General features: G+C 33.6%; 1 protein-coding gene across 1 annotated transcript; it reads right to left on the reverse strand.

Moving 5' to 3' along the window:
* Positions 1-9,754: 9,754 nt before the first annotated feature.
* On the reverse strand, positions 9,755-25,273 carry Got2 (glutamate oxaloacetate transaminase 2). The gene is made up of 12 exons (XM_089232059.1): positions 25,086-25,273; positions 23,222-23,378; positions 22,474-22,602; positions 20,940-20,999; positions 19,461-19,534; positions 18,061-18,148; positions 16,402-16,470; positions 15,260-15,295; positions 14,225-14,375; positions 12,295-12,460; positions 10,880-11,030; positions 9,755-10,116 (listed from the first exon to the last, which is right to left on the reverse strand). The coding sequence occupies exons 1-12, from the start codon at positions 25,172-25,174 to the stop codon at positions 9,994-9,996; spliced, it is 1,293 nt and encodes a 430-aa protein (XP_089088185.1). The 5' UTR covers positions 25,175-25,273; the 3' UTR covers positions 9,755-9,993.
* Positions 25,274-25,317: the final 44 nt, after the last annotated feature.

Below are 25,317 nucleotides of genomic sequence, written 5' to 3' on the forward strand. Positions count from 1 at the left end.
ATATCATAGGAAACGGGAAGAAAATTCTATCTTTAGCTCCCTAAAATGATCATACATATCCCAGAGAGAGAGCAGACTCTAGTTGATAACTGTGACGCAAAATAAGTTTTTTTTCTTTTTTCTTTTTCTTTACGTAAGTAGTGGCACAAGTTTTTTCCTAGTGACTGCATCAAATGGCCATGAGATGATTGCAGGACGCAAGCTCGTTATATCTTATTTCTTAAGATGTCATTTACAGCAGCCGAGAGGAAAGGATATTTTTTTCATTTTAGTAGGACACAAGTTAAATATTCCTGTACATTTATTTCGATGTGGCGACTACAATAAAACATCTAAGTCCTGTAATCATAGCTTTATATACAGGCTTTATTAAAAATACGGCCAAACTCATTTATAACCGCATCGAAGAATCTTTGAAATTTTGTTGTTATAACTGAGGTGTTATAACTGTGATTGACGTTTTCAAGATTTTTTTAAGTATGAAGGATGAATCCCACATACCATCTATGAAATCATTTCATGATGATCAGGTTGTATTTCAGTCAGAAAAAAAATACGGGAAATTGGAGGATCCATAAATATGGGACATTGCTATTTCTCACTGAAAATGTCGTTAAAAATCGGCAAAATCGCCAGTTATTGCGTATAAATAATGACGACAAGAAAGTTACAGCAAGTCTTCGAAGAATTAAAGTGTATGTCACGGGGGAAATAAAGTTGAGCATGACAAAAATATGAGATGAATAATTTAATACTTACAGTCTGTTCATTTTGATATAATTTTTTAAATTATCTCCTCCCCGATTTTAGTGGGGATTGTGAATTAAAATAATCTTCATTGTAAAAAGAGGAGAAAGTCAACAGTATGCGACATACAGTGATTACGACATAAGCCACCGTCTTATTTCAAAAAAAGACTTATGGTATCCCATAGTTTAAAATTGATTTAATTATTGCTACATTTGTATGGATACAGCGAGTGTGTAACATAAATTCCATGAACATCCCAACATTTGACAATAAAATACGAAAAATTAATTACAAATCGGAGATGAAGATGAATTACTAAAAGATAATTCAGATGCCTCTGCGGGAAATCGAACCACCGTCCCCTCCACAGTCCGGGCGAGTGCTCTACCAATTAGCATCAGTAATGACCACTACTCTCAACGACAATAGCCGCCAGATAGTGACATGCAGAGAAAGAAATTATGTCACTCTCCATTGTTCATCAGAGTGACATTGTTTCGCTCCTGTTTAGCAATAAATTATTGATGAAAATATGCAAATTGCATAAGGCGGAAATATAAGGCCACCCCAAATTTATGATGGTATAAATTCGTTGAAAAGGTAGGAACGAAAATTTTCTCGAACCTAACTACATTAGTGTCATGCTTATACACACACACGCAACACGTTCCTGCATGTACCATTTTGTTAGAAATTCCCCAGAGGAATGTTCAAGAAGTGCATGTGCAGTTTATAGGAGCTATAGCTCAAAGCCTAAGTTGTTGAAATTTGCGATTTTGCTTTACGCACTCAACTTAGCATAATGAGACCACAGAAAGATCACCTCTGACCTTGTATGGCCTACATGACGAAAAGAGAGAGGGTTCAATCTTCAGTAGGGAGAAATGGAGAAAAAAGAAAATAAACAACCTCCACACACACACACAAGGGATGCTGCTGGAGTTCTTCTTTCCCCCCCCCCTATTTCTCCCTACTGAAGAATTAACCCACTTTTTTCGTGGTGAAGGTCATACAAGATCAGAGGCCATCTTTCCGTGGTCACTCCATACTTGCTAATAACGTCATTCCAATAAGATAGCCATTTGTACAGCCCCTAGAATAATCCTTATCAAGTCGCCTTAGCCATTTGCATACATCTGGTGAGAAAAAAGTCCTGAAAACCAACAGGGTGGCATTATAATTTTATCGCGGTTACATTTTGCATTTTATACCTTCATTTATTTTGCCAGTGAGTACATCGCTCACATTTTTATGATGCTTTGCATCTGAACGTACACAAGTAGAAAGTATTGGTAGATATTTATTTTATTTGAATTCTTTTTGCACAAACTTGATGTAAAACATGGGGTGCCCTTATAGTTGGTCTGATACTGTAGATAGAAATGCTTTCAGTCGTTTCAGCTTATAAAAAACTTATATCTAGTGCTAAAATTTGGGTTTTTTTTTTTTTTACCGAATCCACACACACGACTTCAGAGGAATTGAAGATAACGAGAAGTGTTTTTCTTAACACACACAAACCTATTGTTTTCTTTTTTTCTCGCTTGAGAGAGCTTCTCCGATATAACTGCCCGTTAAAATCGGTTCCCATAGAAATACTTTCACGTAAACTGAGAGAAAAAAAGGAGGGGAGGTATTTCCAAAAGAGTAAATGAACAAGAAAATTTCAAAAGAAATAAGTGTTTTCAAAAAATTTTGTTTGTGTGTTTGTTTGTTTTTCACTTCTTTTTTTTTGCGTTTTAGTTACTCAAGTCTGCTTCTTAATTCAAAGTAGAACTATTTCACTTAAGGGGGTTTCATTGATAATGGAAGTTCGGGACTTTAAAAATAAAAAATTTCACTTAATTTATTGGAATCTGTAATATTTTGCACTTTTTTTCGTTATTTAACATCAGTATTTTTTATGTGTTCATCTTTGATATTACTACAGTTTCGATGCCGCTTATTATAGTCAGGTTTAATGTTATCATTCGGGTATTGTTAGAGCTTTCGCAAAGAACGGAATGTCCCATACATGGGTAAAATTCGATTTCCATCATCAGGACTTTGGTTTATCTGGTTATATCAGGTTATTATTCAGTTTATGTTATGTTTTTTTTTTTCGTTGAAAATTTTTTCGCTCATTTCTGAGCTAAGATTTTACCAAACTTAAAGCCATCGTTACCAGCCTGCAAATAGAAAGTGTTCTTTCCCCTCCCCCCCCCCCCTTGTTCGACAAACATTTCGGTGTAATCGGGCTGTAATTATTCACTGTGATCCATGTACTGTACTGAGAAACTTTCCTGCGCGGCCGCCTCTATTGCCCAGCCAACTTCCGTTTGCGGCCAGTTTTTCCCGGAACGGACACAATAGACTACATAGACCTAATACAAAAATCGCCCTATTCCGCGACCACCTCTGTATGCGATCAGCGGTCACTTCCTTACAGATAAGATTTTAAACAAAAAACAAGTTTTTGTGCGTTTTTTTTCTTCCCAGTGCATTCAGAGCTGGTAGTTCTCTTTGTATAACCGTATAACCTTTATACATCTCAGCATAAATGCCTTTTCCGACCAATCGGATTTTCTGTTCATGTGTGACGCTAGCACAGGTTGGAAACATTTGTAAATAGAAGATTCATCGAAAGACTGGTTATTTGTGGAGATGAAAATTACAAGGAAGAAAATTCGTCACTGCCGCCACGGGGACTCGAACCCCGGTCTCTCACTTGCCGGACGAGAGCTCTACCATCTTAGCTATGGAAGCCGGTAGAATGTTTCAACCTTGGCGTGTATATATATGTTGAAAGGCACCGTACATGGACGGCGTCAACAATCAACTAATAGCTCGTGAATAGGATACCAAATAAGGCTAACGCTATATGGTTGCTACAACTACTAAATCACACATGCACCTCGTCCATATTCCTCTGCGGAACCTCTAACGAATTGGTACATGTTGGAATGTGCGTGTACGTGTAGTGAGACCTGACGTGAAGTTTGTTTCTGTGTAATGCTTGTTATGTGTAGTGCTGCCATCCGCCACCAGTTTTTCTAACTATGAGTGAAGTGTAATGATTGAATAATTTATCGTTCTGAATAATTATGTGGATGCTGCTAGCTGATAATGCAGTTTATAAAAATTTCTCTCGGGTTAACCAGACACGTAGTTTGTGGAAGTTTTGGAATTGAGGATACATTCTTTACTTTTTATCACTCAGAAATTCCGTAGAACATCAGTCAGGGAGTTAAAAAATATGTGTGACAAGAACATGTGCAGTACTTACTGTAAATCAAGAACAGATCCCAGATAATACAGATTAAGAAATTGGTCGGAGGATTTGGTATGTCATGTTTTGCATAGGATACAGTGAAACCTAGATATACATAACGATACCGGACCTGGAAAAAATATTTTTTTAGAGAGGAATTATCGTTATACATATACCGAGAGGCAACATTATCATCGCGTGTCATCAAATTTATGCTGCTGTTTGCAGCTTTTCTAAATCAACACGTTTTTGGTATCACCAAAAAATGCGCTTTTCAGTATTTATTCGCTGCAAAATATTTTAATTGATTAGCTGATAAAAGAAATTCAGTCGGATGTTTGCCCCTGTAAAGGGATTTATTGCAATACACTTTGGTGCATCACACAAAAAATAGCGATTCCACGCACTTTCGGTGGTTAGGTGATGCCCGATACCGATATTATTAGACGTCATTGAAACAAATGAGATGAGTTAAAAAATATGCTGAAGGATATTTCGAGCGAAAAATAAATAAAAATAATAAACGTTTTTTAGCGGTTTCAAAATCTTACTAAAAAATATTGTTATACAAGGATTTATCATATGTAAAATGTTAATATTGTACGAGTAAATAAACAATGAATTGTCTAAAGATTTTTTCTCATTAAATTTTATGATCCGATTTACTTTTGAATGATCAAAAAATTCCTCGTTACATAAGCAACAACCAAATTCGCTTTCCAATTATTTTTAGGGGACATTTTTAGGGGACTTCCATGCAAGCGAGATAATCTACGATATTGTGTGCATATAGGTGAACCCCCCCCCCCTTAGGAGTTCAATCCTTTTGTGCAACCAAATGATAATTTTCGTTGTGTAACAAAAGTATGTCTTTCAAACCCCTGATTAACGGTCACCCCTCTTTTACGGACGAATTTTTTTCGTTTCGTTTGTGTCCGTAAAAGAAAGGTTTTACTGAAATAAATTTGAATCCGATTATTGTATACGTTATTTATGTAAGGCACAATTGTGAGCACGTGTCACATACAAGCAGGGCCTAGGCTTTGGCAACTTTTTCCCGAACCCTGAGCTGAATGGGGTCCCCCCCAAAAATTTACATTCGTTTTGACTAATAATAAGCCTTTCATGGAGGACCTGAAGAAGTACAGTCGAATCTCGTTTTAACGAATACCGTTATAGCGAAAATCTATTTTTAACGAACACTTTTCTAATCCCCTGGATACGTTTACATAGAAACAATGCAAAAACCTGGAATTCCTTTATAACGAAGTTCGTTATATCGGGATTCGACTGTATCTGCCCCGAGAAGGCACATTACGGCCCTGCATACAAGTCATCGAACTGCTTACATTTTGAAATGCAGTATTCGTTGTCTGTTTTATTTTCAAAACAATACCGTAAAAGTCACAACTAAAATGTCAAAAAATAAAAATTAAGAAATTTTGAATGATTTGAATTTCGCCCTTTTTTTCCTCTAGCATTGAAAAAAAAAAAACAGTGAAGTCGTGTCATCTATCGGTAAAGATGGAAACTAATTTAGTTAGCGAATCAGCTATCAGATGGCAGCATATGTTCTATAATTGATAATATTGCTGACGCAATGAAAAGTACTGTAGTATACTTTTCTTGTATTTTCAATTATGAATTCCCATCAATAGATGGCAATATCAGTTACAATGAACAAAGCTTGTGAGATTTAAACGTTTCTTTTTTTCTCAAGTAAATTTTTTATGTCAAAATGGTATTTAAATCACTTAAGTGGCCCAAGACATGCTATCAAACGGACCGCATTCTTAAAGATTGAGCACCTTTGCTATATATTTGCACTCAGAGGCGGATTTAACGGCGGATGCACCGGGCGCGCCCGGGGCCCATGTGCGGAGATACGGGGGACGTGGGGGGCATTGCCCCCCCCAGCGTCAAAAATGGAGTGGGCAGATGTAATGTATATGTGTATATATGAAATAACATCATCGTGAACCCCCCCCCCCCCCAGACATCCAAGTCTATCCCCGCCTATGCAGGGGCCCTAACTTCTAAAGGGCCCAAAAAACCGCAAACTTCACACTTTTTCTAATTTAGGGGGGCCCAATATTTTCTTCTGCACCCGAAGCCCCCGACTGACTTTAATCCGCCACTGTGTGCACTCCATATTTTTTATTGAAGCGCACTAACACCCAAAATAAAAAATACTTTAGGAAATATTCAGTTTATATTTTTCTTCAGTGAATAAAATGCTTTTATAACTTCACCAATAGAAAATAATTAATTGGAATTCATCGATTTACTTTTTCTTTTTAATGGATGCATGTATCGGTTAATGTCGGTGGTGGCCAACAGCTGGCTCGTGAAGTGATTTTGTGCGGCCCCAAGAATGCGAAAGTACCGTGTATTAAATTGAATTTGTGATCATTATTCGAGCTATCGGTTCCAACAGCAGATTCCCTGATTTAACAAACTGCTTACAAGCTACTTATTTCGAATGACGAAAGTAATTTTAATAATTAATTTTACATCAAGTGCGGCTTATACGCCGAAGTGGCACCACTGATGTGGCCCGCGACGCTGCAGCTGACCATCATGTTGGTCCACGAACAGAGAAGTTGGCCACTCTTGTTCGATATCAAAGCAGGCACATGCAAGATTTTATTGACTTTATAAAGTGGTCGGAATCATAAGATCTTTGAGGGAAAATTAATTAATCGATTGATTTCTCATCTCCTCATGACTTTCTTTTCTCTCTCTTCTAAACTGTTTTATTGAAAGATATGTCATACACACATGCTCCACCCATAGCCCGCAGGCCAAATGTGGCCCTCAGAATCATCTGATGTGGCCAGCGACCTCAAAGCTAAATTTGTAAAAATGAGACAAGTGACACATTTCCAGATAACTTAAGTGACCAGCGGCACATTTACAGGTCACTTAATTGGCCCACGACACGTTTGCAAACAAATGAAGTGGCCTGCTAAATGTTGAGCATCCTTAATATAAGTTATTTAGAAGAACCTGGTTGTGTAAAGGGATTTCTATCTTTATAAGTTTTGATTTTTTTTTCAAAGATGAAAAAACATTTTTTTGAATTTCACTGAGGAACAAAAAAATTATAATTCATTTCGACTCGATATTTTCTATTAAAGAGCAATAACACCCCAAAATGAAAAATATAATATTTTTAGGAAATCAATTTATATATTTCTTTATTCTTTGAGTGAATAAAATGCTTCTATCACTTCGGCAATAAAAAATAATTAGAATTTATCGATTTACTTTTTCTTTTTTACTGTGTGTAAGTCATATGTTGGATTTTACCAGTCTACTTTTAGTTTATGAGTCGGACGAAATCATATATTCTTTTTAAGGGATAAAAAAGTTAATCGAATGATTTCTCATCTTTATGGGTAAATTTTTTTCTCCCAAAATGTTTTATTGAAAGCATTACTCTATCCTTATAAATCAAAATGGATATTTTTTTTTTCAATACCAAAATAAAAAAAATCATTTATCAAAAGGAATCTTTGAATTACTGACAAGTCCATAAATTTTTATCGGGAATTAAAAAAAAAAGAGTTATGGTTTTCTTATCACTGGGAAATTAAGCACAAAATTTATTGTTGAACGAAGAAAAATATTTTAATTTCATGAACAATGTGTTTCATTAATTACGAAAATGTTCAATTTGATTTCAGTGGTTATTTTGGCGATTCTCACGTAATTACCGAGTTATTATTAGAAAGCATTTTTTGCAGTTTTAAAAATAATTTTCACTATCATCAAACGGTTTTTCAGGACGACTCTGTTAAATTCAATTATCACAAATATCAATACCATGTTGAAAATTTTATTTATTTTCTCTGTTCATGCTGAATATCTAAGACATTTGAAAAAATTACTGATTTTTTTTTTTTTTTTTCAGTTCGTTCTTCAACGTAAGGTTGTTTTTAGCGTATGAATAACCAAAATGCTGTGAAGTTACAAAGTATTGGAGATCGGTATGCATAGTGTAATTGTGGAACAAAAATACAGGTTGTTCCCTAAAAATTCGTAAATAGTTTAAAAATTCATAAAAATGAAAGGAATTGGTGTATTTGAATGCGGTGTGTAAAATTTATTCTTACGAAAGATGTGGTTTTTTTTTTTTTGTACAGAAAAAACATTAATGTTTTTGTCAATAGGGGACGTTACACGAAAACAAATCGCAAAAACATTATCGCAGATAGAAAACCCTTTATTCAATCTCTTCTGACTCCGAAGCGTTCGTAGTTCAGCCGGCGATTCGTAGCGACAACTTCACCAGTCCACCAATGTCAACATCATAATGACAACCTTATGTAAGCTCCAGTGACGAGAGCACCCTGAATATTATAGGACTCTGATTTGCATATTTCCAGTGATTTGCTTCCAGTGATTACGCCAATTCCATTAATTTTTATGGAAACTATTTACGAATTTATGGGACACCTTGTAATTATGACACATTTTGAAGTGAGAGAGAATGAAGAGTTACTAATTGATACTTGTTCGTCTAAACACGCTTTAATCGGCTCCAACTGAAACTAGTCCTTCCGAGCGGAGGAAGAGCACTGTGTGCTATAGATCTTTACTGACTTCAATTTTCCAACACAACCGTCTAATTTAAAGTTATGGAAGTTGCTCTTGCATCAGTCCGGGGTTATGAGTGGTTCCATCCAAGGCCATAGGGGGGGGGGGGACTTCGGGGGTCTGGTCTTCGTCCCCGAAATGTGAGAAAATGATCGGAAAAAGATGGCCAAATCTATTGTTCTATCACTTTGGTTCCCCTCCGAACGAAATTTCTAGCTACGGGCCTGGTTCCATCTACTGTATTTTTTTTGCCGGACAAGTGCAGAACTCAAACATCTCATTGTAGAAAAATCTGTACTATGCATTTACGATCGTGCACATGTCAACCAAACGAAATTAAAATTATCTTAAAATTAAAATCTAATATTTTGAAAAATCAAATTTGTCCAAAACTTTCTTTTCCAAAACAATGTCATTCCGAGATCTTGAAGCAACCAGTTTACCAGCTCAATCTACTAAACAGTCAAATGAAAAAAATAATCGTGCAACAAGTTTCACGCTGAAACAGGTTTCTGATGCCTCCTTTGCAGTGATTGTTGCAAAACCAACCAAATGAAAATGAATGTAAATCAGAAATTAAAACGGTATTCAAAGCAGCTGTGTGTGTGTTAAATGCTGCCAAAAGGTTCCTCACATCACAGAACAACATTTCACCACTATGAGAGAATTAGAAGAAATGGTTCGAGTTTTTAATCATTAAGAGAAGCAATTCTGTGCAACAGATGTCTTCAAAATAGTGTGAAATTAAACTTACATAATTGAATGCAAGTTCTATTTCTTTAATAAAGCAATGAATTGAATAAAGCCATTAATTGAAACCATTGAATAAAGCAATAATTCTGAGACAAGTTGGCTTTTTTTATCCCTTTTAATAACTGAAATCGTTATCTTGATAAATTCTGATTCAATATTCTATTCCTATGCAGAAAACGAATTTTGACACATGCACCTTCCTAAGAATTTCAGAAATATCTAGATCTGAAATGTTATGACCGAAAAATATGATACACCTTGCAAAGTAATTATGGGCGAAAACAAATACACTTGATCATTATATTCACACTCCCCATCTGTCAAGAAAAACCAAATTAGTAATAATAATCACAGTGATTGTTTGTTATATATATATAACAACTTTATTTCTAACAACTTTATATAACAACTTTATTTCTTTTTTCCCCTAGTAAGCAGTTTTTTTCAGACTAGCGCAAAATCTACAGTCTTCATTACATCAGCAGGAGGAAAGAAAGAGTCGGTACGAATAACAATCGAATCAATTGATCAACGTTTTTTGTATCATTTCGCAAAAAAATTGAATAAATTATATGATTATCATTTTAGCAATTTTCTTCTCTTCCAAAATTTGAAACAGTCAAATGGTCTATAACTCATCATTTCGTAACTTGATGCATAGCATATGCAAGATAGTCAACATTTCCAGATGATACACCAGCTACAGATATCCTACCATCCTTGGTTAAATAAACACTGTGTTCTTTCGTGAGTTTTTCTACCTGCAAATACAAGCATTTCAATTGAAACATTAATAAATAATAATAATCTGATACAGTACCAAAGTATTAAGTCAGCTGTATGCGGTTACTATATTTCATCACAGTACTTATAATGATGCATGGCTGATGTCATACTTTAATGATAGATTTAAATATGCAGACAAGAAAAATTTCCAACTTATTAAAGAGAACATCCTTCTATTTCAAGATAGGTTCCCTTGGAAAATGTAAGACATTTTAAATAACCATTTGAAAAATAAAATTTAATTGTCTATAAAGTCAATGGTTGCAGAGATATTGGCTGTCCAAACAATTTGCAGTCGCATGTATAAGAGTTTCACTGTATTTAAATATTTGTTTTCAGAAGATGTTATTCAAAACTTTATTATTTTTAGTTTGTTATTTTTAATACGTAAATAACCTATTTTTGCCTATGCAACTTTTTTGGGCAAAATAATTCAGCTAGCACTTATAACACCTACCTGAATTGGTACGTAGAGAATCAAATTTCATTCTTGCAACTCAAAGTCAATGACACTGATGTTATCAACATTTCCAAAGTCAATTTGAGCGAGTTTCTCAGCAAGCACCAACAATACATTAAAACTAAGAACCAAACTAACCAATTTCCTTAACTTTGATATATTTGTTTTTGTAATGATTGCCAAAGATACGGGTAGATAAAAAAAAATGTGCAAAAGTAGCTCACAACAATTAGAATTTATTTGGTTTTATTAAAACATCAAGAAAGGTTTTTTCTTACTTGATCTTGACTCATTCCAGTGAAACAAAACATCCCAATTTGGTCGGTTATATGCTGCCAATTTTTTGAAGATCCCTCTCTCTTCAGTCCTTCACGCAGTTTATTCCGCATGCTAATGATGCGATCAGCCATTCCTTTCACTTCCCCTAACCTATCATGCAGAACAAATATAAAGGAGCAATGGCCTTTAATGCATTTCACAGCAATGAGGAAAATTATAAATAACAAATTATACATCAAACTTTGATAAGCAGAACTTCTATTTCTTAAACTTTTGATATCTTAAAGTAATTTTAATCTCCTGTGTGTTGCCACCCCACAAACTTTAACAGTATGATATTAATCAACAATTCTTGATATCTGATCATTGAAGGCATGCAAAAATTGAGAAGTCTGAACACAGCATGTAAAAGTAGCGTAACCACTTTGCAGGGATCTTAGTATGTAGTATGTCACAGATGGGGAATTTTTTTACCACCTGATTATTGTTTAAAAAAAAACCACAGTGAAATTTTTATTTTACAGAGTAGACATTTTACTATAGCATAACTTTTTTTTACAATTCTAGAATAAAAATTGAAAAAGACAAATTATTTTCAGCAGAGCTTCACAAAAACCCTTTTTTTCCAGTATAATACCCCATTATGCTGAACCACGTGCACACTCAAATTGAATTTTGGTTTTATTGGAATAAGGACCACCAAGGGCTTGTTGGGCAAAACAATTGCATGTGTGATGACAAGTTTTGCGTTACTCAGGACGCACAAGAAAGAGGCCAACATTATATCTCCTGTATCTTCAGATGATTGGCATCACATATTGCAGTAAATCTATTAGGGAAAAAATATGGTATTTGCTATTGATGAAGTGCTATTTTGCTTCCTCTAAAAGCAACCTTTATTGCCTTTGCATTAATTCAACCACACATTTTATAACCAAAAATGCTTGTTAAGGTGTCTTGCATGACCACAAAGTTTATTCCATAAATTTATAATCACCTTGTACAAGGATTATGAAGGGGAAAAAGATAAGAGTAAGTTTTCCATTGTTTCTCTCCCTTCCCAGTTATCCTTACCCTGTTTATGCAATACAATATTTTTTTTACTCTTCACACCCCACTGAGGGAGAAATTCTTGTTTGCAGGAATGTTGCTTGAATGTATTTCTTCCTCAACGAAGATATGAGATATCTCACCATTATATTTTAAGAGGTTAAATACAATAATGCACACATAAAAAAAATTACAAATGTTCCTTTTTCATAATGGTACAACACAACCATATTATTTTGATATCTTTTTTCCGGTTAAACCTGGAAATATTGACAATTAAGAAATTTAAAAAAATATTTGCAACTTCAATAATTTAATAGATATCAATACCTGAATTTGTTTATACAAAACAAAAAAACCTCACCACTGAGTTCTAAGTTCAGTATCAGTAAGAACAAGAGAAGCTATTCTGGCCCCATGTATAGGTGGGTTTGAGTAAACTGGGCGAATGATGATTTTTAACTGAGACATCACTCTTTGTGCTTCTTCCTTTGAAGAACAAACCATACTAAAAGCTCCAGCCCGTTCACCTGAAACATGTAGGCACAGATTTCTTATACAAGTAGGTAAAAAATATTCATGTAATTAATATATTACACACAAATAAACATTTTTATATAATCCTTATACCTTAATAAAACTGAATTGTTTCCAAATATAAGATGACAAAGAAAAATTGAACAAACAGAAAATAATTATACAAATAAAATTGAACTTTATATTTTTTGTTTAAAAACAAAAAATTTACATATAACACACTCAGTTTTATATCTCAAGTAATTTTTAATTTTAAAGTCTTAATTTCCAATTAGAAAACTAATTCAAAATGCTTCACTTCAATTATTTAAACAAAATGCTACTTAATAGTCTAATATGAAGCATCAACGTAATCATTTTTTAAATGTATAGTACAGTAAAACCTGTGTGAAATGAAATGTTAACAGAATGAAATTATTTTGTTTTAGACAGGTATCTGTTTCATAAAAATGCACATCAAAGCACTAATAATCAATGAGACTATACTTTGCTAACATTTTCAACAAGTTTTTGTCCCATTGCATAGCTGCCAACTTTTGAAAATGAAAATTCGGGAGATTTTCGCGCACACCCGTATTTTATGCTAAAACCACTCCCTAATAAATACAATAGGGATTTTTCCAAATAAAATAGGGATTTTCCAAACATGACAGTTGAAGCGTAGGGAATAAAATCCCTACTCAAAAACTGAAGTCAAATTAAAATAGGGATTTTACACACATGGAAGTTAAACCCTTGGGAATAAAATTCCTACGCAAAAAACAAGTGAAATTGGAGGTCAAAACTTCAATGATGTAAAAATAAATATTCTGTTCAATCAGAAACGCTGTGAACAAACATTCTGAGCGAATGACCCCAAAATCATCGGAAGATGAAGGAAAACACCGTCAATTTTTGAAGAACACTGACTTTTTGTGACACTTGCTTGATGTTTTTTTTTTTTCATTTCACGAGTGATGATGGCAGTCTTTCCATGACCGATGTTTATGTCCGTAACACAACTTGTACAAAAAGGAAAAGTCGGCCCTCTTCTGGAACGTTTGATGAAAGGAAATTCATCGGAATAAGTATCTTTAAAATTGATTAAATATGTTTTTGCTTATCATTATTCATGCTTTGTTATATCGCACGTACGTAACTTCAACAAAAGAAATTTTGACCACATGTGCATCACCATAATCTTCAATTATTATCCAGGAGTATTGGCTGCTAAGCCATTTCCCTGCACGATAAGACAAACAACTTTCTTGTTACCATCAGAGGGTTTGTAAAACTTCCTTAAAAAGGGAATTTCCCCATTTACGACGTGTGACGTCATTTCGAAAGGGAAAAAAAAGAGGCTTCATGCCCCACAAGAAATTTCTTAGGGATTGTTTTCATAAGCGGGGATTTTTTTAATGAAGTAGGGAATTTTTAGGGACAATTAGGGATTTTTGTGATTTTCGTAAAAATTCGGGAGATTTAAGAACTTTTCGGGAGATCGAGCGATGAAGATAAAATTCGGGAGATTCCCGAAAAATTCGGGAGACTTGGCAGCTATGCCATTGTCAGGAGGTCAGTCTTCAATAGATTTCATGGAATACAATAAATTGTATAATAATGTGATTCACATAAAAAGTCGAAGATTTAGAGAGACAAGTAAAACTTATTTCTATTTCAATGGCCAGAGACCATTTCAAAGAAAAGCTGCCAGTTAATGACTAATATTAAAAAGGGGAAAACATTTTCAATAAGTTTATCAAAAAATCTTGACCCACCATATAGACCCATATTTTTGGCAAAAGACTGTGCCAATGCTATTCTATGCCCCTCTTCAATAAATGACCGGACTGCAAATGCATCTCTCGTACAATCACCAGTAGCAAAGCCTTGATATGCCATATCAAAAAATGGAAAAAGCTTGCGGCTCTAAGATCAAAAGAAATACATATATATTACCACTATGAATTCTGGATTCTGCTTTTTTTGTCTGATTTCTGGTCATTGCGATATAATATATAAACATTATATTATATACACATGCAGATAATTATATTCTTTTACAGAAGAATATGAACAGTGTAAAGGAAAATAACACAAATTTAATATAAAAACAAACTTTTAAAGGCCACAATGTCTATTTTTGTTAATATTGGGATAATTCTGTTATTTTTCAGTACTTTTCATTACACTAAGCATGGGTATAGGACACTAAGTCAAATTTAAATGAATAAGAGATATTCACTTTATAAAACAAACTATCTTCATGAAAACCCATACTAAAAGAAGTCTTTAAACAGCTCTCTTGTAAAATAAAATTTTCCCTTTGGCACATGGTGCTCTCTACCTCCGACATACAAAGTTAAACAAGCCACAACAATGAAGCGTTGACTTTATCAATGCTAATAGCCAATGTCAACAAATAGGATTTCACAGGGCCGTCCGTCATTTCAACTTTTGCCGGGAAGGCGGGGGGAGGCAAAGCAGATGTACTCAATGTATGTATATATATTTGGATATATACCATTTTTAGTGTATTTTCAAAAGCCATGGGCCCCCCCCCTAAATGACGGGCCTGTGTATCACTCAATTTGGTAAGTAGTTTATGTTACAATTTTACTAATGAAACAAATTCATCAAATATGATTTGATATCATGTACGTTGAAATTAAAACACCTACTGCAAGCTTAATTTCCAGTAAAATTCAGTCACAATTTAATTTCCTTTATTGAAAAACAGTCTCATTAATAAAGTTCATTTATTGGAATCATTTGTTTAAAATTGTATTGGAAGAATAAACAAAATAACTTACCTTTATTATTTTTGACATTTCTTTCCATTGTTCTGGCTATAAATTATAAAAACGTAATTATTATTTTTTAATTCCTTTCGGCAATTATAAATTTATAGTCACATGTATTACAGTCATGATGACTAAAAAAGTTTTATTCTCAACATTTTCCTTTCAACTACAATAACTTTTCAGGCTGCTCATGCATTTAATTAACAGTGATAATTTTTAAGAACTTGAAAAACAGTTCATGGCACCACTGAAAATGAAAGATCAGAGCTTTAAATAAAAAATCTAGCATATTAGAATGAGTAAGCCATATTAATTTTGTGTTTCATACACATAAAGATTTCCAAATATAGTGCATGTCATCTAATATGATCACATTAGGACTCAGGGTTTTGGCTAACAATAATCAATTGATAACTATATCCAAAAAAAATTGCTGATACTAAGAGGACTGACTTATGGTCTATTTTATATCGAAGATAGCTTCTTATGGGACAGCTCTAATTTTTAAATGAAAAATACCATAATAATTGGATTTTCTTGTGAACGTTTTTTTCAACTGAAACAAAGCAGATCAATTGATAGTCGTACTGGTGACTCATTTTTGGAAACTTCCGTGTGTAATGTTATCTAAAACATAATTTTTCCCCAAGAGGAACATGTGATACAGGTCAACTGAAAGAAACAGACCAAGAACTGAAGAGTCTTATTTTCACAAATCATTTGCCTTCCCTATAGAAAATCCATTGTGTGAACACAGTGCCACGCGCACTTAGATCATAGTGGATACTATCAGGAATACATGAATGGAGTATGAAAATGCTAGTCAACAAGGAAGGGGGTTCACCTCCAGCATAGTCTGTAGTCTGATAACTCAGAGGGGAAAGTGTGATACAACCCCAATTATAAAATGTGCAGGAAAAAACTTTGGATGAAAAATACCAGAATCCTGATAACTGTAAACGAAATTTTACCCATGTTATTATATACAGCCATTTTGTACTTAGCAGAAGTGTAACACTTGAATGATAACAGCTATGATTCCAATAATTAAGTAACCTCTACTGCATTTGAATTAGTATACAATGATTCTTAACAAATCTAAAACACTTGTTCTAAAGAAAAACTATTAGATCATAAATGCTAAGTTTTACCTTCGGATCTACTCCAGTTGGATTATGAGCACAAGCGTGTAATAAAATGATGGAATTTTCTGGTATTTTCTGAGGAGAAAAATAAAATGTTAGTTTGCTAGTTATATATTTTTGTTCGCACAACTTCAATGATACAGATACGAAGATATTCCTGCTACACACTCTTAACTTCAGTTACGCAACTAGGCTGATCAATACCAATACTAATATAGTAAAATATTTACAAAAAAATCAAGGCTGACTAATGGATACTATCAAGGATATTTTACATAACTACGAAAATAGCTGTCCCAACATTCATCAAAAGCTTGGTGAAATAGTTTTCAATCGCAATGTAATTGCAAATCAAATTGAAAAATCAAAAAAGTAATTTTGCAACACCTTCAGAAATATACAAACATCTCTTATAACACAATAATTATACTAGTTCAGACTTACCAACCTCAGGAGGAAAAAAAAATCCCACTCTATCCATAAAAAAGTGTAATACGGTTCGTTTTACAATTTATGGGGGGGGGGGGGATGACGTGGGGAGGGTACCCCCATATTAAAAATTGATTCAGAAGTTATATAATTATAATTAGAAAAAATAATTGCTGCATGAGAAAAGATATGGTTTACTTAAAAAAAAACATTCTCAGAAAGACAACACATCAGTAAAAAACTTGTTTGCTTATTTTTTTTGAAATTTTTATGCTACTCTTTTATCTAAAATGAAATATGATTTTGCCCAGTGGGACACACAATCCCCTATGATCATGCGAAAACAAAAAACTGAAAAATTCATTAAATGGATTCTAAATTATCCAATATTCATAACTAAAAATTTAACATTCTAGCCACCTGAATGATTAATATTAATAGAACTTTATGTAATAGAATAATATAACACACACACTCTGAAATCAAGTGCATTATTTCTGTCAAAAATTTCCGAAAATCCTGAAAACTACCAACCCTGAATAACTCCACAATAAAAAGTAATTTTATTTCAGACATGGTAACATTTTGATGATACTCAAATATCAAGAAAATAATGATTTATATCAATTATTAAATGATTAATGATTTATATTTATTATTAATTATAAATCTATCAAGAATGCATGAATAATGAACACAATTTTTGGCACAAGTTCATTTACAAAATTAGGCCTGAATTAAAAAAAAATAAAACACTATATAATTCATGAAACCATAAAGGGTTAAGATGGCATGCAAATTTTGGAAAAATATTGATCCATCCAATGGATGCTAAAGGATTGGGGCATCACTCAGTGTACTGTCTAATACAGAGGCAGATTGATACATCGCTTTGGAGCATAAGCTGTGCTAGCACAACTGTTGGAAAAACTCCCAGCAGCGTTCCACTCTTTCTCACCACAGGGAGTACAGGAATTTTTGGCTAGGTTCCATGGAGCGATGTTGGCCAACGGCTCATCGATGATTTATAACGCTGACAGTTTGCAACATAGGCAGAAAAACGTGAATATTAGCAATTCTGTAAAAAATCATATTTTTAGAAGCAAAAGCGTATAATCGTATTAACTTGCTAAAATCTTACTAATATGATAAAATCTTAACAGTTTGCAGGTATGCTAGTTATATTACTTTAAATTTCTATGCAATAAATAATTCCAGCAAATACGTACAACTTACAGCAATATCTTGTAATGCACCATTGAAGTCAAAACCACATGTTTTAGGGTCATAATACCTGTACTGTTTTACAGCAAGTCCACAGCGTCTAAGAATATATATGCAAAAATAAAGCAATCAACACAAATGATGCATTCTCATAAAATATAAATGAAAAGTTTAATTTTTATAGTTTTTCCCTTTTTTTTCTCAAAACTGACATGTAGGAAAGAACAATAACCATACAAAGTGCATACGAGGTGTCCCGTAAATAGAGATACAAAGTTTAAGGGAAAGTAAAATACATCAAAAGGATTGAGAATCGCATAAGAACCCATGACCAGTAAAATAATTGCACATAGCTGGGGGCACTGTTCATGACAGCACTGGAAAGGAAAAATATGATTTTTCTCTTCTTTTTTTTTCTGCCAGCTCCTCTTTTCATATCGTTACATGGTCCTCATATGACGACACGACTACTAAACCACGCATACAGCTTGCCCATATTCCTCTGCAGAACTTCTAATGAATTGGTACATGTTGGAATGTGTGTCCTATATACTGTGAGAGCTTATATACCGTATATATATATAACATGAATTTTGCTTCTATGTGACGCATGTTATAGTGCTGCCATCTATTTTTTGAACTATGAGTGCAGTGTAATGATTGAATACCTGTACTGTCATAGGCCTGTTGCTCTCTGCAGCGAGACTTTTTAATGGGGAAATTGACTCGCATTCGCACCTAGAAGTTAGGAACCACAGAAAACCAAATTCAGCCAACCACCACTGTGATGATGGTGGGGTTACCGCAACTACTGCTAGAATGAGAAAAAAATTGCATATTTCCACTCCAGCGATGTCATGAACAGTGCCACCCAGCAAGATACATTCCCAGTCGTGGGTTCCTAAGCAATTCTCAATCCTTTTGATGGTCTTCACCTCCACGTGAAGTTTGTACCTCTATTTGCGGGACACCTTGTATAAGCAGAAGTAAACAATAAATGCAAAATAAAACTGCTGTTCTAAACATTACTGACATTACCACAAATAACTGTTGAGTTTGACTTGAAAATATAGTGAAAACAGCTTTTTGCTTGATATCAAAAAAATTCATAGATTTTATAATTACAAATATGAACATTACTCTCGTTTGCAAATACATCACCTCCTAGTATGCACATGCACAAACTTCTGCCCTGACATTTTTCTGATCACAAATTTAAATGTTTCTCAAAAAAATCTAATTTGACAAATTCTTTCACTAAAATCACTTAATTATAGGCTAACTTCATACCGATCATAAATAAATTATGTATCTGAGAACTGAATAATGAGTTTAAACTGAAAAACTGAGTTACTTTTATATTTTAACAGATGAAAACTGCAAACAAATTTATCGCATGAGAAATTTCTTACTTGAACAAAGGAATGTGGTTACCCCACGTGGGTGTAGGCATGTAAATTTCTTTGTGTCCTTTGAAAAAGTCTTTCTGTAACAATACATGCATATATAAAACTTATATCTCCCAAAATATTTGTTATAAAATAAAGTGAAACCTCAATATAAACAGTCAATATAATGATACTCTGTGGACCAAGAAAAAATATCATTGTAGAGAGGTTGTCGTTACATCAAGAGGTAAAAAATATCATCATTTGCTAATAAATTTATGCCATTTTGACATCTCTTTTGAATCGCTGTTGTTAGCACCACCATAAAATGAATTTATAAGTATTTACTGGAAACCAAATATATTTTTTATTGGACAAAAACACGAAAAACTGCAAGACAAAAACAATAGCAACAAAAAAATTGTGACACAAAGACATAGGTACATTAAGGTACATTCCTTTTGTGACATGAAGGGACTAAGGTCTTTGAAAAAACTATAATTAATCATATTCATTAATAAAATTCAGTTTTTCCACACTGCAAAAAGCTGTGCCGCACAGCACTTTCATGTACTACACAAAGTAGCTCCACAGTAACTTTGCTAGCGTTCAAGGGATCGATTGTTTAAGATCATCAGTGTTTTTGCACTCTCGAAAAAACCAAAAACTGTTGAGGAATTTAAAAACATGATTTTGAGCAAAATGTAAAAGAATATTGTTGTAGTGGTTTCAAAATATAGTTTAAAATATTGTTGTAGAGAGATTTATTAAAGTAAAGGATATCACTGCATCGAGAGGAGTTTAACATTAGACTATAGGCAATTGCAAACAAGATTTGAAAAAAAATATTGTAGTAGAGGAATTTATAGTTTGATCATTTTTGTTGCACCACGGTCATTTTCTGCACACGAGGGCTAATTAGACGAGGACCTATAATTTATTGCCGATTCCGAACAGCAGGCTTGTTGTTTTTATACTCATCGAGAGGTTGGCGCGCTAACCCATTGATGGGGGACTCACGGCGGTGGGATTTATAGTTATATCGAGTATCATTGTAGCAAGGTTTCATTGTATCATGTTACTTTTTTTTAAATCAAATATATTTAGATGGCAGTGGGAATGAACTTTTTCGATCCACTGAACTTTCATTCGCAAAATCGCAAATAAAATTAAGCTATCTTAACACAGCAGTGAAACTATTCAAAATACACTGAAACTCAGTCAATTTATTTTAATAATTTTATTACCCATAATCATTTAAGTTATTCCGTGTAATTCGCTGTTAAGAGGAAAAACATTTTAAAACTTGAAAATTGAGCATAGGAATCATGACAGACTGACTTTACTAGTTACTCTACTTAGTTTTTCAAAAAATAATTCCATACATGGGGCCTAACCGTTATTTAGTTATAATATGTATGTTATAACTTTAGAACTATATGTATAATTATAAACTAATTATATAACAAACATTATGCATTCACAAGTGTAAAAAAAACATACCAGAAAATATGCACCAATAAATAATGATCCAGTGCCGGATATACCTTGAACGGTGGCATTCTAGATATAAAAAAACAAATGCATACAAATGAATAAAACATAAAACAAAAAATAACCCCATGCATAGACACAATAATTAGAAAAAAGAAATAGACATGCTAATGCTTATTCATACGGGTTCTATTCTATTATGGAAAGGATCGCGGAAATTTCGTGCAACTAAAAAATTAAGTTGAGCCAGGTATATATATAAATCTAACAATATAAATGTTTTTTTTTTAATGTCAACCTCACAAAAATATATATCCTGTCCGCAAATAATTACATGACCATAATTTTGACCTAGCATATCCTAGTATGGATATATTGAATTTTACAAATAAGTATTTTTACACAGATCTTGTTATAAGATGGTTCAGCAGTACATATTTTAACAGACAGACAATATCAGATATTTATGATAATTTCCTGAGTACAATATGCAGATGCAAATTTTGCATCTTCAAGGGAAAAAACATATATACAAACACATATAATACGCATATGCTAATTTCATTAACCAATAATGAAATCAAAAAGAAAAAAAAGGTTACCTGCTTCATTTTTTTAATGACTATTCTTTTAATTGATCTACATGCCCTCTGCTATTTTAAATATAAAAAATTGTTTAATGAACTATTTTTTAAAATATTTATTTTTGATCGAACTTCTCAGAAAAAGAAAAGCTACACAGATAGTATGCAGCATCACATAATCTGCACTAAGAAATTCAGATGTTTTTAAGCAAACAATTCATAGTATTTGATGCACAAAGTATAATTCAAGTCTCGTAGCCAGTAGATCCTATACAAATTGGTCACCCTGAGCCAAAAGTAGTTCAATTTTGTGTGTATAGCCTACTCTATACTTTTGTCAAATGACTAAGCTGATGTGCAAACTGGTCACTCTCTCTATCTTGGCTGTAACATACATCAATTATTGTATACAAGAGTGGTACAAGTCAAAAATAGACTTCCAAGATGAGTAGTTATCAATAGGAAGTTTGTAATTTTGGGTGAAGTATTTTTCTCACAGTTAAGACAGTGTTGAATATATCTATTTGAGGTGGTGACAATTATGGTACACAATTGAAGGTTAAGCTATCTATATATGGTGTCAGAATGTCACAAAAAATTACACTATTCTTGCATACACAACGGCTCATATCATCTCCTTTATGCCTGAAACATAAATGTGTAACTCCTTGGGGAGAGAACTTGGGGAATGATATTTGAATGCTTACTCTACCCATGTTACTCTACGATATTTTCATAAAATGTTTTGTTACATATGTTTCAATGGGAGATACATTTACATTTATGGCAAAACTTAGGAGCAAAATAAATTATCCAACCAGCTGACAAACCCAAAAAATGAAAACTTGCACATTCATGCTTCTGGCATAAGAGGGACTATATGCACTTAACAAGGGTTAAATAAAATATGTCTGTCATTAATAGGAGATGATAAATCATTCAAAAGGAAGAAAACAAACCAGCTCTTCTTTAATGACTATACTATCATCACCAAATGCTAAACGAGCAGCTGCATTTGTAAAATCTGCGACACCAGCTATGCCTGCATATTCTTTGTCCATACCTTTAGCAAACAAACGATCTTCTGCCTGTGAAAGATACAAGCAAGAAATACATAAATTTTAACAAAATTAAATATCAAGGAAAGAAAAATATATAAAATCAAATATTCAAAAAATTAAATGTTGTCTTCTTCAAATACATATTAAACACTACACCCCGGTGGAACCCTAAATGTTATTTTACAGAAATAAAACATTTCTGAAACCAATAATAAACTTCAATTTTTCATTGATTCACTTCACGCATTCACGTTCGGGGGACCCAGATGATTTGGGGGAGGTACTCATACTTCCAGCACAACTCGTTTTTAAATTGCCTGTGGTGATAGCCTGGAGTTGTGCTCGGTTTGAATGATTGATTTTGTCGCGGTCACAAGTTAACTCATGCATAGTACCTGTATATTATCATAGTGACCAGTCACTCACTCTCTCACACACACACAATATGTTAATGTTTCAATCACGGCTGGAAAAATCTCCAAAAATTTACATGCACATTTTATAACACGTGTCTGAGTCAATACTTGATATGCTAGTGTTGTCGTTGAAGAAAATTCATAACCCCTGGCATGTCAAGCAATCGATTTTTATCCTGCTCTAATTTGCACAATTTTAGGGTTAAATTCAAAATAAAACTCTGTCATACTTTTTTAACACTCGGGAGTACATATGGCTTGCCTTGATCATCTCTGTAAGCACCAACTCCTAGGTTGATTTTCTTTGGATTTGTGTCTTTCTTGTATGCTTCTGTTACACCGAGAATAGCATCAGGAGGGCCCATCTCCACGTGGGACCACCAGGAGCTACACATAAATAAATGACAGGTCAAAAAACAAATGTCTAAATTCAGTCAATAAAACTTTGTACAATAGACTATATATAAATACTGATAATATAATCAATGGACTCAGAAAATTAACTTCATAAATTTTTTTGGATAATAATTTGGTGTAAGAACTGAAATTTTTATTCATGTTGATAATCAGATTTTATTGAATGATTATGAGTTGACCTTTGAATAGTCACCAATCTATATGTTTAAATAGAGATGTAAAATTCTCAAGAATATTCCCTGGTAGGACTGCTATTATAAATAACTTGAAAATATTCTTATAAGTTCTTGATGAGAATATTCCCGTTATTTATAATATATATAGTTACATATAATATCCTTGAGAATATTCTCTGGAAGGACTACTTTCATAAATTACTGGGGAATATTTTAATAGAAAATAATAAGAATTATTCTAGTGAATGATCATTATGATCAATATTAGTGAATGATCATTCGATAATACTAGACGGAAGCGGTAGTCCAGGTAGATAAGATACTCGTCTAAAGTACCAAAGGATGTTTAGAGGTATCGCGATTTCGATACCCAGTTCGTCTTGGTCAGAAACTTTCCCAACAACAGATGCGGCGAACCACAGAAAAAGATTGCTACTGCAGGGAGTCCCACACCCACCTCTCGGTGAGTATAAAAAAAAGACTGTCGTTCGGAATCTGTAATAAATTGTAGGTCCCAGTCTAATTAGCCCTCACGTACAGAAAATGATTGTGGTGCGACAAAATTAATCAAATTAATACTAGGCCATGCCCGCTGGAGCATGCTCATAATGTCTACTTAAACGAAAAAATGGATATGATCATATTCTACTTAACTTTTAAGTACCTACCAACTAAACTTATGTATACAATCCTAAACATTTGCATACATTCTAAGGTACTTGACTTTAAGTTAAGTACTTAAAGCATATGAAAGAGCCTTTGTGATATGCAACACTCCTAAAAAAGCCAGTCACATGCTTTAAATATTTAACTAAATCATGTAAGCAGACCTTTAGGACATATAACACTCCTAAAAGCCCATTTACATGCTTAAGGTTGGTCATCCACTGGGAGCTACCACAAGTGAAAACAAGTGACATGTGCAGGACTACACACAGTAGAAGTACTACACATACACACAACTTGTTTTTGCTCGCGGTAGCATCCAGTGGATGACCGCCAGCCTTAAGTAGTTAACGAAATTCTGTCAACGGACCTTTAGGAAATACAGGACTCACTTTCATACATATTTAAGCGGACACAGAAGCTTCTCACACATTTCTAAGGGTATGCAAAGCATACTTCCCATGAATTTATAGGGGCATGAAGTTAATAGAAATATTGTGAGTGCTCAAATCATATAGGCCTATTTATATGTAGTGACAAATGTTGGGCGAGCTCGAGCCTATGGGCCGGGTACAAGTTCATGCCTATGTATAGGAGGTACGCAAGTCTTCTAGGAGACACTTAATGCAATAGATGGGGTGACACAAACTATAAAACTTTTGAATCCCTGCTGCAGACACAAAATTAAAAGTATTCAAAAATAGCACTGACTCTTGTTTCACATTTTTCGCCCATCATGTTAATTTTAAATTAGTTTTTTTTATTTTAACATGTTTTATTTTAATAAATAAGAGGTATCACGTGTATTAATTTAATATGTACAGAAATATCTCACCAGTTCCGAGAAGCGAAATTTGCGGTAGCACATGGCAAAAATTTGATCGCGCTGCTTAAAAGATGAGAACTGACAGACGACATAGACATTTTTTTATTATTTATTCAAATTTATGAAAATGCTTAATGTGAGATACCACAAGAAAGGTCAAATCACGGCCAGAGGTAGGACAACAAGGAGAGTAGTGTTGCCAACAGCGAAACATAAAATGTACAGGAAATAATCCCAAGCT

This window comes from Pholcus phalangioides, unplaced genomic scaffold (assembly GCF_987345545.1).
Source record: "Pholcus phalangioides strain wild (caught in Gottingen) unplaced genomic scaffold, Ppha-v1.0 ptg000001l_1, whole genome shotgun sequence".
NCBI lineage: Eukaryota > Metazoa > Arthropoda > Arachnida > Araneae > Pholcidae > Pholcus > Pholcus phalangioides.